This window comes from Mastigoproctus giganteus, chromosome 6 (genome assembly GCF_048544385.1).
Source record: "Mastigoproctus giganteus isolate SK-2022 chromosome 6, ASM4854438v1, whole genome shotgun sequence".
Lineage (NCBI taxonomy): Eukaryota > Metazoa > Arthropoda > Arachnida > Uropygi > Thelyphonidae > Mastigoproctus > Mastigoproctus giganteus.
The window spans coordinates 19,203,030-19,218,559 of NC_143580.1; the positions used below are offsets into that span (position 1 = coordinate 19,203,030).

General features: G+C 40.0%; 1 protein-coding gene across 1 annotated transcript in view; it reads left to right on the forward strand.

Annotated features, from left to right (window-relative positions):
* Positions 1-270: 270 nt before the first annotated feature.
* Positions 271-15,530, forward strand: part of LOC150084033 (O-acyltransferase like protein-like) — a 66,355-nt gene continuing 51,095 nt past the window's right edge. Inside the window, exons 1-2 of the mRNA XM_090374998.1 lie at positions 271-725; positions 12,505-12,722. Of these exons, the coding sequence (XP_090231124.1) occupies positions 386-725; positions 12,505-12,722 (558 nt within the window). The 5' untranslated portion in view covers positions 271-385. The remainder of the gene's footprint in view (positions 726-12,504; positions 12,723-15,530) is intronic.

A 15,530-nucleotide genomic window follows, 5' to 3' on the forward strand; every position in this document is an offset into this window, starting at 1 on the left:
CAAAATTTCAAAATTTTGAACTGAATTTGGGTTTGAGATGACTGCGTTATGTGAACATATTTTTAATACATAATGGTCGCAGTTTTCGAGAAATACAGACTGATTTATTTGAATCATTGTCAATGTGTTTGCCAATTATCTTTTAAGTTATAAGAAAAACTGGTAATACCACTATAAACATGTGTGTGTGTGTGCCTTCCATAATTTATGCTTTCTCAAGGTCTCTTCTGACTTCAAAAGAAGGGCAGAGTCTACTGATCATACGGAAAACATTATCTATAAAGCAGACAAGTCGTAAAATTGTTCAAGTAAATGTTAAGGAAGTGGAATCTACTTTTATTCTTTCAGTGTATACCGTAGTGACTTCACTAAGTTAACTAGAGTGATGGCGTATAGTTGGATTTTATACGTTACTTGTGTTTGGTGTATTGTTTTGGTTCGTAGTGATGAGCATGCCACCATAGACATTTCCATTAAGTCCCCAGTGAATTTAGAAATACAAAATGAAACTGTGCAGACTACTCCAATTCCTAAAACTCCTGACAGGTACCTCACCGCCCACATAATGAATGGAATCATCAGGCAACTATCGGACAGTATAGGGAAAATGATATTTCCTAAACTGACGAGGATTATTCTAGAAGAAGACGTATCTTCGTCTTGTATGCAGTCCATGATGAAATTGGCCTCCTCATTGCGACAAATGAAGACGTGGGCTGTGCAAAGTAAGACACTTTTTCATGCACGTTTTTACAAAACTTGCAGATTTTCTTTGTTTTGAAATGTCGGGCGTTTGACAGCCATTAAACATTTAATTCATGCTCTGTTGGTCCCTAAAAACGTTTTAGGTCAATTCTGATTCTCAGTCCTCCCCACCACTTCCCTCTTTAAAGAAACAGTTATAAATTTGAAGTGCCAGTTCCGATCCTTTTAAAAATAGCATTACTGAATTAGAAGAATGTTATGGACTTTTGTTGATAGGCTCTTTCATATCCCCCCTTACATCGACCCGTCACGTGATGAATATCACGTGTGAAGTTTTGTTAAACTCTTCTTGAAAATGGTATATAAGTTTTTAATCCCTCGTGTACGCTATTCGATAATCGAACTCGTCCAAAACTAACACATCGGAGGATGGATTACATTACTTAACTCTATTTTTAGCTAAGAGTCGTTATGGTAAGAGTTTCGAAGTTTTTCTATTAATAGAGCTCTCCTCTTTATACTGTGCTTTATTAAAATAATAATACTCATTCCAATAAAAATAATACACGATAATGATAATAGCAACAATAAGAACAAAAATATTGGAGAGGAGCCCGAATGGAGTTTTGCTCACGGGTCTCCAGATACCTTTGCACGGCCCTGGGTGTCATGATCCAGTCTAACATGAAAATTTCCATGTAGGTGCGGTCTTCAAGTCTGAAGACCGCACCTAAACGAAGGCCCAGAACTTCTGCAGAGGGTCCAGAGAAGGACGACTATATTCGTGAAAATTTCAAAGCGATATGAAGAACGTCTTAGAAGATGTGGACTGCAAAGTTTGATAACCAGACATCTGACGGGAGAGCTTATTAAGGTATAAGGCGTTGAAGAAGTTGAATAAAATCAACGAGGTAGGTCTCTCTCTCTCTCTCTCTCTCTCTCTCTCTCTCTCTCTCTCTCTCTCTCTCTCTCTCTCTCTCTCTCTCTCGTGGTTGAGACATGAATCTCAGGAAATAACAGAAAGTTGGATCTCATGAAGTTCACCTGCTAATAACTGGTTATCGAACATTGGAATAAGTTTCCTCCCAGCTTGGTAAAGTGTAAAGTGTATTTAGTGTCTGACGGCACCAGGGATTCCCGCATCTCCTCGCTGCTTTCATTGTGGGTGTGAGACGGTTGACTGCAAAGACCAGAGATTTAAAATAGTATCGATATTGTATACGTGTAGTGTGGTGTATGGTTGTTCTTCTGGCCATTTAGCCGTTGGGCCCCAGTTGGCATCCACCGTTGCCCGCATTTATCCCCGTCGAGGCAGACCAGGTACCTCAATAATTTCTTATTTACTCTGGCAGGCCCTGCCACCAATTTCCTGAAATTTCAGTGGCAAGGGCCTATATATATAAATGGGGTTTAATCCTGGAATTTAGTTAAGGTAAAAGAGGTCTAAGTAGGCAGATTAATTTTTGAACATTTAAAATTTTTAACATTGTGCGAGGCATTCACTGGCAGTATAGGCAGAGTAGGGGAGGAGATTGAAGACTGGGAGGAAAGACATCATCATATGGGAACGATAGAGAAGGCGACCCCAGTAGGTCAGTGAGGCAGGCCCATGCCTCACCAGGCGAAGAAAGGAGGCCGGCATGGGAGGGAGGAAACAGAGGAACCGTCTCCTCCCCTCTCCCAGGAGGAAGCGAGTTTAAAGTGAATAGGGTTGCGGCACCCAATTCAGATCGCCAAATAGCGTTTGGCAGCATAGCTGCGAATTGTTCGATGGTTCCAGTCCAATCTCAGCAGAGATCAGACCAGTTATAAAGTCATTCGCGGTATAAGTCCCGTCCATGTTGTTTTTACTGTGACCTATTGTAGTGGTCAGTTTAGATCTGCTTCATTACTCCTGTGGGCAGTATAACTTTCTAGATCGTTCTGATGTCGGTCCTCAACGTAGGGCTTAATATCAGTTTAGTGCGATTTGTGCTCTCCTCCTGGTAAACAGCTTCTGGGCGAAGTAGAGAGAGTGATTCTGATTAACTTTAACGCAGAATTGGATGAGTAACTCCCTCCCTATCTCTTTCAACAGCAAAACTGCACAGGGCGCCATTCTGATCACGAGTAAATTATAAAAAGGAAAAAAAATTATATTTTAATTAGGCTGTATGGCCGGGAGAACCTTGCACATCCATCTATTCGTTTGACAGTGATTTAAGTCTGTCAGACACATGCTAAATATTTTGTATAGCAAGCTTCGGCCGTAGGCGCTGAATTTGAGTCTTTATGAGCCCTACAATGACTACACTATGAGTTTCTCATGTCCTTAGCTCTCGACACAGACTGTCTGTTCTTGTTTTTGCTAATAACAGTGCAAGCGTGATTCAGGTGAAAACTTCGTGTTTTTCTAGAACAAAGTCTCCGGCATTCCTCCTTCTCCAACCGATGCACAGTACTGCCAATACTAATACTAACTACTACCACTAGTAATACTAATATAAAATAGAACTAATAATAGAATTATATAAAATAATACTAATACGCACTAATATTAACACTAGGTGGTAGATGACTCTCATCAACCGGTGCAATACCACCGCTTTGCTTATTGGAGGCTTTAAGTGATGAAACCGATGTTTAGTCACCAGAGCAAAGTTTCCTGCATCCCCTCCACCCTAACTCTTTCAATTCATGCACGGTACTATAAGTTTTGATAACAAAAACAAAAAAAAACAGAAAATCTTACTTCCCAATATACAAGATCCTTATGCCTAATCTTTCCATTACTAAGATCGAGAGAGAGAGAGAGAGAGAGAGAGAGAGAGAGAGAGAGAGAGAGAGAGAGAGAGAGAGGAGAATGGCCACATTTTGAGATGAATGTTTAATAGCTGCACTAAAACTCTGTGTCCTGTGGGAATCTCAGAGCTTTTGAGTAGTAGTGTCCTCTTTCTGCCACAAATCCTCCTTCGGAAATGAATACCGGTCTGCTGACCACTTCCTAAAAACAGTCCTTTCCACTTGAATACGCTATAGCTCTTGTAACTGGACTTGTTATAAGCCCTTCTTGGAAGTCACTTCAAATCACGGTTTGCTAACCAAGTTTTGGTTCATGTCGTTTCAGTGACATATAGATTAGAGTTTCTATTATTTTGTCCAGGGAGTATACGATCCACGGTTGACTATAATATAATGACTTTGAATTTGGTGTATAGCTTGAAAATATTAATTTTAACTAGACACAATATGTAGAAACTGAACTGCAACTAAAATATAGTCCAATTATATTTTGATACAAAACAATCCTAATACTTTAGGATTGTTTTGTATCGTTGATAGAATGCAATTTTATTGTCAGGTTTTAAATATTGCTTATTCATGACTACAGCGTATTCTCTCACAGTCAACAGGTGTGCACAGAAACCTTGCAGGTAAAACTAGATCTACATAATGGATTTAAAGAGTTATTACGAAGTAGAGCAAGTAAACGTGATAAAGAGTGGACTAAACCAACGACCAAAGAAAGGAATACAAACGGAAATCCTGGGGATTCAATTAGAGTGTAGAGTGTGTTTAGTGTCAAGCGGCACCAGGGGTTTCCCCCATCTCCGCGTGCTATACATTGAGGGTGTGAAACAGAACACTGTCAATGCCAGAGGTTTAAAAGTGTATGGATTTTGTACAAGTGTAGTGTCGTGTACCGTTGTTCCTCTGGTCATTTAGCTGCTGGGCCCCTAATGGGACCCAACGTTGTCCACACTCTGCCTCGTGGAGGCAGACCAGGTACACCACTATTATAGTAATTTACTCTGGCAGGTCCTGCCAGCTAATTTCCTGAGATTTCAGTGGCTAGGACCTTAAAAAAAATAATAAATAAATAATAAAATTAAAAAAAATAAATAATAAAATAATAATAAATAAAAAATAAAAATAAATAAATAAATAAATAAAATAATAAAAAATAATAATAATAAATAAATGGAATTCAATTAGACATCAATGAAGACCGCAAGAGAGAACGAAAGCGCACTGCTTTCGTTCTAGCAAGTCTCCAGTGATGCTATCGCAAAGGTAACCAAAAATTTGTTTACTGCAGTGGCCTTCACTAGCCCAACGCCTCCTCCCTGGAACTGCAAGTGACCTTCCTCATGCTGATAGGTGATGATACAACCCTAGACAACTAGCAGACTTGGCAAATAATCTTGACTTTAGTGATCACAGCCACGGTTACGTTTATTGGGAAACACTGCCTACGGTATGGAAACCTCATTTGACGTAGAACCACTGTGCTGACACAACACTTGCAGAATCACTCCCCCCTTGCAAAACCCTCCCGGAGTAGGATTACTGCTGGCGCTACTCGGCAGTACGGGACTGTAATCCCACGTTGGGGTATTAACATTAGCATTAGCATTAGTAGAGGCATTTGATGCAAGAAAGCAAGCTTATCCAGCATCAGCCAAAAAAATAAAAAATAAAAAAAATAATAATAAATAAATAAAAAATAACCACTTCCATTTCACCCCTCTGTTCGTTCGAAATACCTTTCCAGCTGAGCCTTAAACTTATTTAAGCTATCAACTTACACGACAAGGGATGGAAGTCTATTCCAGCAACCAACCACCCGCTGGCTAAAGGCAAATTTCCTCACATCTATCCTACATCTGTCTTTCCTCAATTTGAATTTATGCCCTCTCAGGTGATTATTCTGAGCAAGAGGAAGACTCTCATCAGCACTGAGCATGCTCAAACCATTCAAGGCTTTATACACCTCTATCAGGTCACCTCGCCGGTGCCTAGCCTCCAGACACTGTAATTTGCAAAACGTAAGCCTTTCTTCGTAAGAGCACCCCTTTGTTCCATTCACTAATCTTGTTGCCCTTCTCTGTACTCGTTCCAGCATCTCTACATCCTTCTTGAAATGAGGCCTCCAGACCTGTATACAGTACTCTAGGTGCGGTCTGACCACTGCCTTATACAAGGGAATAATCACTTCCTTATCCCTGCTAGAAAAATTCCTATATATCATCGACAACACACCATGAGCTACTCTTGCAGCCCGTCTGCACTGCTCAGAAAACTTCATATCTGCCTGCACAACCACCCCCAGGTCCCTTTCATTCTCTACTACTGTCAGTATAGTACCACAGAGTTGATACGTTGCTCTGGGGTTGCCGTTTCCCATATGTAGTACTTTACATTTGTCAATGTTAAACTTCATTTGCCACCTCGAAGCCCATCTGCTCAACCTTTCCAGATCCTGTTGCAGTAGCATAGTGTCAGTAGTGTCCTTGACAACCCTGCCAACCTTCGTATCGTCTGCAAACTTGGACATTAAGCTTGATATACCATCATCAATATCATTTATAAATACAGAAAACAATAATGGACTCAATACTGAACCCTGAGGGACTCCACTAATAACATTAATCCAAAGATGAGCAGTATCCATTGATTACCATTCTCTGTCTTCTCCCCCCTCAACCACCCCTTTATCCATAGCAGCAATTTTCCTCCAATGCCACACTGCTCCAAATTTGTGTAGCAGTCTTCCATGCGCAACAGTATCAAAAGCCTTTCTAAGATCCAAGTATATAATATCAAAGTTATTCCCTGCATCCAGGTTCTTTTGTGACTGCATCATAGTATCCAATCAAATTGGTCCAGGCAAGACTTCCCCTTAACAAAACCATGCTGTGTCCGAGCTATAAGTGAAGTCTTGTCTAGATGATCCTGCACTGCTTCTTTAACCAGTGCCTCCATTAATTTTCCAGGAACAGAAGTTAAACTAACAGGTCTATAATTACTTGTGTCGCCCTTTGATCCTCCTTTGTGAATTGGGGTGACATTTGCACATCTCCAGTCCATGGATACCTCCCCTGAGTCTAAGAAAGCTCTCATAATTATGGCTAAGGGTTTGCTTACTTCCTTTGCTGCTTCCTTTAATATAACTGGATAGATCCCATCCACTCCAGGTGCCTTTCTTGTATTTATCTTCAACAATTTCTCCTCCACTTTACTCTCAGTTATTACAAGATTCTCTAGCTTACTGCAGAGTTGAATACACCTCTGGCATTCCCCTCGCTGAATAACTCCTCATGTGTGAATGTCGATGCAAAATATTCATTCAGTTTGTTAGCTACCTGAGCAGGATCATCAAGAGTTGACCCATCGATATCAAGTGGACCAATCTGATTCATACATACCCTTCCTTCTAGAGTTTACATAAGTAAAGAACTCTTTGCTGTTTTTCTTCGCATCCCTTGCCAAAGATTTCTCGTAATCTGCCTTCGCCTGCCTAACCTCCTTTGTAACTTGGTTACAGATCAACTTGTATCTATCATAGGCTTCTGTGTCAAGTGTTAATTTGTAAGTATCCCATGCATTTTTCTTCTCTGCCATATATGTCATTAGTTCATCAGACATCCACTTAGGCCTAAACCTTGAACAATATTTCTTAGTTGGTATGTAAAACCTAGTAGCTTCAAAGATAAGTTCTTTGAATGCTTCCCATTTTGCATTTGCTGTTGGCAACATCATCAGTTGGTCCCACTGTATAGAATCGAAATACTGTCTCAGTCCATCGTAGTCGCCTTTACGAAAGCAATAACCCTTCCCTTTACCCCTAATGGTAGTTACCTCTTTCAGTAAATCCCACTTCAGCACACTGTGATCACTGCCACCTAGTGGTTCATTTACCTGCAGATTCTTAATGCATGAAGAATCACTACTGATAATCAAATCAAGAGTATTACTCCCTCTATTTGCCTCCTGAACATGCTGATGTAGAAAACAATCATCCAATAAATCCACAAAAGCCTTGCTAGTGTGCGAGTGACCAGCCCCCAAATTCCTGTCAATATCTGGGAAATTAAAATCCCCCATTATAAGACTCTCTGATTTACTGGCCCACTCTATTTCCCCGTACAGTTTTTTTATTATACTCATCAGAGTCATTAGGCCTATAGCACACTCCTACTCTCAATTTTGATCTTCCAATGCTTATGTCACACCAAACTGACTCCACACTGCACTGTCCAGCGATGTCGACTGGCTTCACTTCCTTGGATTTTATGTGTTTCTTAACTAATAGCATAACCCCTCCTCCCTTCCTATCCTGTCTATCCTTTCTGTAGACATCGTACTCCCCAAATTCCAGTTCTGCATTCCTTATATCTGTGTGACACCACGTCTCTGAAATCCCCACAATATCTGCCTTTGATGTTTTGAGCAATACCTCAAATTCATCAAATTTATTTACTAAACTCCTAGCATTGGTGTACACGCATGTATACATGCACCTGTTCTTTTTCTTAGCTACCCTAACACAACCTATGTGTTTATTTGTGTGTATGAAATCATACGCAACCTATGTGTATGATTTCATATGCTGGCGCTCATGAGTGCGGGATTCTCCACTTGCTAACCCCTGTGTGGGATATTATTATTATTATTCCACAAAAGGAACCACCCTGGGACGACTAAGTGTAAGGAGGATACTAATTACATAGCAGGATACGAGAAACTACGGGCAGTGGGTTACGTATACTGAACACGTAGTCTCGTCCCGAAATATTATATACAGATTTTATGTTTACACATTAATCATTCTGTATACACATTATGCAAATCATATATTTATATATATCCCATATATAAATTATATATTTACACAACTGTTAGTGAAGGTATATTTTTCCAGGCAATAGCTTACCAATTATTATTTTTCTTAAAGTAAAAAGTTTCTCTTGTGATACCTTAAACACAATTTCATTTACTCACAACTCTTTGGCATGTTTGGTATATTACAGCACATTCATATTTCGGTAAGTCTATAAGAGTTCTGGAACATCTCTTTCTGATATGTTGCATCCTCACAGAATTTTTCAGCATCTAACTGCAGAGAGTTAAATTGTTTTGCTGTATTTGACAGGAAGATTGTTCAGGATTGGACGCAGTGGTTGATTTACTCCTCCGCAACTCCAGCTGTGGCACGTGGTTTGACTAGAACATTATCCAGGGCTGGCGCATCCACTCTGCCTGTGAGCATTTGTGGGAGAGTGTACGTTCCTATTAATTGTCCGATGCATCCGGTGTGTGATATTAAGGGTTGTGTAGACTAGAGAATGGCCCATGAGATAGTAAAAGGGTGGCCAGTAACTCTGTTAAGCCATCGCAAGAGCCGGTACTCGATCCCAAGAATGGACTTATAATGTGAATCAGGAGCTGAGGACCAAATCTGAGAGGCATACATTGTAATTGGACGGAAACACTTTAAAATGTACTTGATCGCTAGCTGAGGATCCCTAATTCCTACAAGTTCTTGTCTAGTAGCCCATAAAGCAGAGTATATCTGATATGCATAACCCACTGAGGTAGGATCTTCTTGCTGGCACTCCCCCTAGAATGTAGAGTGATACTTCCTTCCCCTGCTTGGGTAAGAACAACCTATCTTGTAAACCCTCACAGGGATATGATTTTTTGCCGACACTTTCTGGTGTGAGATAACTATGCACCTGTTCACCACAGGATTGTTTAGGCGCTACTGAGACTCTCGGATGCTGTATGACCATGCACCTGTACATCGTAAAGTGGGTCAGGTGCCGCTGACACCTACGGGTGTAAGATACAAAATGGCGCTCCTCTTTGCAGGGTTCTCTGCCCTGCAAACCTTTACTTTCCCTGGGCTTGGGTGGGCTTCCCGTTCCAGGGGTGTCTAACCCTTCGTTCATTCCCTGCCTCCGTCATCTGAAGGACGTCTTCTTTCCTCGTTATTCCATTTTCCTCCCGGCTTTGAGTACCACTCTTTGACTATCACCCTTGCTCACATTTTTTTTTTTTTTTTTTGGATTCTATCGAGGAAGCTCAGGCTACCCCGGGCGTAGACCAGCCAGAGAATGATGGGAGCCTGGCTCACCTCCTAGTGGTGGTGGTGAGTACTGTAGGTTCCCACTTGGGGACCTGCGGCAAAGTAGCCAGAGAAACAACAGAACCCACACAATACTTTTCACATACATGCTATATACACTTCTGGCAGTTATAGTTTTGTATACTTCACAAGAGTACTGATGGGGCAGATGTGGGAGACTGCCGGTGGCGTTTTCTCCTCAAACACTATGCATATTATGTCTGTAAATTGAGTGTGTTCTGCGGTCGATTTGTTGTTTTACTGGAAGAAAAAGCCGAATTTTCGGGAGACAAAACCATGCTACCCTCATCAGAGATCGACTAACTCAGCTATGTTTGAAAAATATCCATAATATCACTTCGAACTCAGGTATTTTCCACTAGGTGCTGTCCACGAAGGCATGGTGCATTTCAACTATGCTGTCCACGAGAGCATTAATAATAGTCATATAGCGGAAGGAAGCCACATGCTTCTGTTGCACCACCAAAGAAATAATGAAAAAATAAACAATATAAAACAAAATATTAAGAAATAAAATATATAAAAAGTAAAAGGGATAATAAACTGGACAGCCATTTTCCTGCTGAAGTAGGTAACTATACGACTGCACCCAAACTGTCAGCCTCACTGTCAACAAAGATAACTTATTTCAGTAACTAATTCGCTGGTGGAAATTAACTTTCCCGAAATCCAGTCTAAATCCCTTTCTCAATAATTTTCATTTATGGCCATATTATAGTTCCTGAATCATTTGTATCAGTTATAATTTCGCTTTTATTCGTTTTACTGTCTCGTCTCAGAGTTTCATAGATCTCAATCAGGTCAACTAGAGGTGATCTGATTGAGATTAATAGAGCATCGATTATATCAGTTTCGTTTATAGTGGAGGCACTTTAGAAGGTGCCTCCAACCTCTGAAGCTGATATAGCCGATGTCTTTCCTCATACGGATGTAATTTTGAAGATCTCGCTAAGCGGATTAACCTTCTCGCGACGAAGAAACCCATTTCCTTTTTTGACGTGTAGTATCCATAATTGAACAGTATTTCAAGTATGGTCTTACAATTCTTAGAGTGAGATGATTTACCTATCTACACAAACATCAAATATAGAACGCCATGGACCTTCGACACTGCTCGAAGAACTTCTCCGGCTGTATGTTGACTAACTCCAAAATAAATTTATCCATCTAGTATTTTTGGTTTTGTTATTGTAGGGATTCAGTCTCAGCAGCTACTTAAACTGTTGTTGTTGTTGTAGGGTTTTATAAGCATCAGCAACTAAGGCTATATTACCCCGTGTATACATACTATCTGTAAATTGCAGTGTTCTGTGGTCGATTTTCTGTTTGCTGGAAGAAAAAACTTGAGTTTCCGGGAAAAAAAAACCAAGTTACCCTTACCTTCAGCCACGTTATGAAAAAGGTCCATAAAAATTCCTCACGTTATCGACAGGATTCGAACTCAGGTCTTTTCCAGCCGGTGTGGGGAGGACGGCAATTTTACCAACTGTCCTACCCATGAGGGTGACTTAAAGTGTATTCCACAATATTTATTAAGTTTGTAAATAGAGTGCATTTTGTGGTTGATTTTCCTGTTTTCTGGAAGAAAAAGCAAAGTTTCTCTGACTGCTGATAAGAAAAATTTGGACTATAATTGTGAGGAACAGAACGAATTTGATACTGGTTTGGGGATTTACACGAAAAAGAACAGAGCCAGGTACTTAGAAAAGTGAAGATTCGCTTGAAAATGGTTAGCTGCTTAGCAGTGAAGACAGTTTTTTTTTTTTTTTTGATTTATAACAAAAACCAATTGGTGAATATGGTGAAAACCACACGAGTTCATGGACTCATCTTGCCAGTTAGCAAGAATCACGCTGGTTCAAGCGATGAAATTGTGTGGAGGGTGTTTTCCTGGAGCACATTAGAACCCTTTATGGAAGTGGACAACATTTCCATAATAGAGGTTATCTGGAAATTGTTTCCACCAGGCGCATCCGTTCATGGCTGCAGTTTATCCAAATGCCTATCATTTTTTTCCAACAGGATTTATGTCGTGTCTCAAGACCAAAATTATACAGAACTGATTCCAGGAACATTAGTGTGAATTCAACCTACTATGCTGTGGTTACCTCATTCACCAGATCTCGATAAATCCTGAGGCACGCTATCAACATCTCGTTCAGTCCGTGCCACAATAAATCCGGTCTATCTTTTCTGAGCTCTTAGAGTAGGAGGGTTGACCAACTCACTATTAAGTAGGTGTATAGTATACCTAGCAAAGCGATTATTCAGCTTATATACGTTGCAAGTTGTTAGTGAATAATGACTTGATGCCTTAAATTTCTTTCTGAGGATAAGTGGTGTTTTTAATCATTGTTCCCTAAGTGTATAGGTACGGCTCAAGTTTCAATTGAATTAAATTAAAGTGATTTGAATTAAGTGAATTGAATTAAATTGATTAAAGTGAATTAAAGCGAAAAGATAAGGTTAATAGTGGTCTGGAGACTAGGCACCAGCGAGGTGATCTGATAGAGGTGTATAAAGCCTTGAATGGTTTAAGCATGCTCAATGCTGATGGGATTCTTCCTCTAGCTCAGAAAAATCACCTGAGAGGGCATAAATTCAAATTGAGGAAAGACAGATGTAGGATAGACGTGCGGAAATTTGCCTTTAGCCAGCGGGTGGTTGGTTGGTGGAACAGACTTCCATCCCTTGTCGTGGAGGTTGATAGCCTAAATAAGTTTAAGGCTCAGCTGGACAGGTATTTTGAACGAACAGAGGGGTGAAGTGGAAGTGGGTTTTTTTTTTTTTTTTGGCTGATGCTGCATAAGCTTGTTTTCTTGCATCAAATGCCTCTACTAATGCTAATGCTAATGCTAATGCTAATGTTAACTGTGTTTCTTTTACAGTGCTGGATGCTTCAGGAAAGATTCCAACAGGACTACTGGATGGATCTGTCAGCGAATATGGGTCATACGACGAATGTATCAGCATCAAGGTTCCAAAACAAAATGGAGAAGAGGACTTCCGTGGTCAATACTGCAATGTGTTTGTTAACTTCCCTCTTTTGCCTTTCACGCCTAATATCTCTCTCGGCAAACGCCTAATCTTCCATCCTAATGAGCCGGTAAGTTTCAAAGTTTTATAGAAATTGGTAAACTTATATGACTCGTCTGATACAGAATACATAGAACATACAATGGAATTCTGATATATAACATGCCTTCAAAGTCAGGGAGATTAAAATTTAAATTTTCACTTCGTTTTTATTTTAAAATACACAATCTTTCAGGTGTGTGCGTGTGTGGCTTTTATATTCACTTATCTTATTCTTATCCTCTTGCTACCACTAAAATACTCACTCGGTTGTAATTCAGATCAGGTACGCACTAAGATTAGCAACCTCAGCAAACTGGCACCCTAGGAAAACTGTAAAATGGACACCGCCCAAATCGCAAGGGCAGATCAGGCTGAGGTCGTTAGTAAATGGGAAAACATTTTTTCTGAGTGGGTGAGTTATTGCTTATCAAAACTGCGGAGTGGGTCACCTTAACCCATGCGAAATAAAATTTCGCTAACATATTATTTATCTGTGCAATAAATAAAAGATTTAAAACGATAAATTCTCAGAAATATCGAAAAGTGAAATACACTAGTGTGCAAAACTTAAGGACCAACACTATTTCTAAATCTTTCACAAAATCTTTACTTAAGGTACTCTTTACTGATGAGAGTAGATTCAGTCTCAGCAGTCATTCTGGACATCAGGTAATCTGGCGAGAGGTTGGCACACGGTATCACCCCGAAAACATCACTGAAAGGGATCGATATGGCGGTCGAGGTATTCTCGCATGGGGAGGCGTTATCTTGGATGGACGTACACAACTCCAGATACTGGAAGGCGGTACTGTAACCGGTGCACGCTACTGTACTGAGGTAATCCTTCCCTATAGGCGTCTGTTCCGAGGTGCCATTGGCCTCGAGTTCGTGTTTATGGATAATAACGCCACACCCCATCGCACTGCAGCTGTTGATAAGCTTTTGGAAAGTGAGGACATTATTCGTATGGATTGGCCTGCCAGTTCCACCGAACACATATGGGACACTTTGGGGAAACGTCTAGCGGCATGTCCATACCCACCAAAAAATATCCACCAGCTGAAGATGGCGCTGACAGAGGAATGGACGATGTTACCGCAAGAACTTATCAACAACATTGTTCTAAGTATGGACAAGAGGTGCAAAGTGTGCATCGACATTAGGGGTTGCCATATCCCATATCTCTCTTCCCTTTGTTCCATCTTTGGCAGTGATGCATTTGTATCATGGAAGCCAGTGCTATGTTGCCATTTTAAATAAAGTTCCTCTGTACCGTTTTGTTTCCATTGTTGTTTCCTTCATCATTTCTGTACCTGACGAGGTTCCTTTGGTATGCTTTTCACATATCCAGGATACTCCTATGAGAAGCTATAGGTGAAAATCTGACTGGTCCTTAAATTTTGCACACCAGTATACTTCATATATATCTCTGCATGGGCATGGGAATTCAAATGATGACATCATTATTTATTCTTTTTCCATCTTTTTAAATTTCTTCTTCTTCTTCATTAGGAATTTCCCATTATGCAATGGGTTTTCCTCGACCTATAAAAAAAAAAAAACTATTGTTCTAGTCTTTTTCACCACATTTCTCTGTTTTCTGTATCTTCCTCTCTTAGTCCTAATCTTTCCATGCCTTTACGGACTTCATCCATTCACACTTCCCTTGGTCTCCCTCCTTCCTGATGCCTCCCAATTCATAATCACTTTTGGAATTCTATCCTTTTCCGTTCTTCTGGTATGTAATTACAACCTCAGCTTTTTTGTTTCAATTACCTGGATTATATCAGTTTTCACTTCCATCCATCAAATCTGTTCATTTCTTATCTCCATTTTCTTGCTGCTCTTCTCCAGCACTCCATTTCTGTTGCAAGCAATTTCCCCTGTTGTCTTTTATTCACTGTCCATGTTTTTGCTCCATAAAGCATAACAATCTGCACTGTTGTTTAGTAGATAAGTCTCTTTGTCTTATTAAATATATTTCTGCTCCACATGATTGCATTCAGCATCCCTATCACTTTCCTTCAGCAGCTAATTCTCTTCTCAACCTCCAGTTTATACGATCCATTAGCCTGTATTATCGATCCCAAGTGTTTAAAGTTATGTACTGTTTTAAGTTTTTATCCTTCTATCTCCAGAACTTCTTCTGCTTTCGATGTTAACTATTCCGTCTTATCATAATTTATCTTTAATATACATCCTCTATATGTCTCCACCAATTTCGTCATCCATGTCTTGTACTACCACCACCTGATCATCAGCGAATAGTAAGTTGAATATATGCACATTGTCCTCAACAGATATACCCATATTGTTGTATTTTCTGGACCATTCTCTCAGACATATGTGGATACATAACTTAAAAAGAGTTGGTGAATACAGCAGCCCTGCAGAAGGCCCTTTGAAGTAGTAAACTCTTGAGACAGTCTTCGCCCCATTTTAACTCTGCATGTGTTGCCCTTATACATGGTCAATGATATTTATCAGTGGTTCACTGATAGACGCCCGCTTTAAAGCTTCCCATAGCAGTTTTCTAGGCACATTGCCATACGCCTTCTCTAGCTTTATAAAGGTCATCCCAAAATCTTGACATTTCTCATACTTTTTTTTAAGAATTTGTCTTTTTCTTCCAAGATCTGCTTGCTGTAAAACCGCAGTGTTCTTTTGATCCCTGGAATTCCTTTTTCAATCTATTTCTTACAATCCTTCCCATGGTTTTCATAATGCAGTTTATTATGCAGATACCTCTATAATTTGAACAAGTTCTTCTGTCGCCTTTTTTAAAAATTAAGACCATATACCTTGAAGTCATTCCTTTGGTATTTTCTCTCCTCTA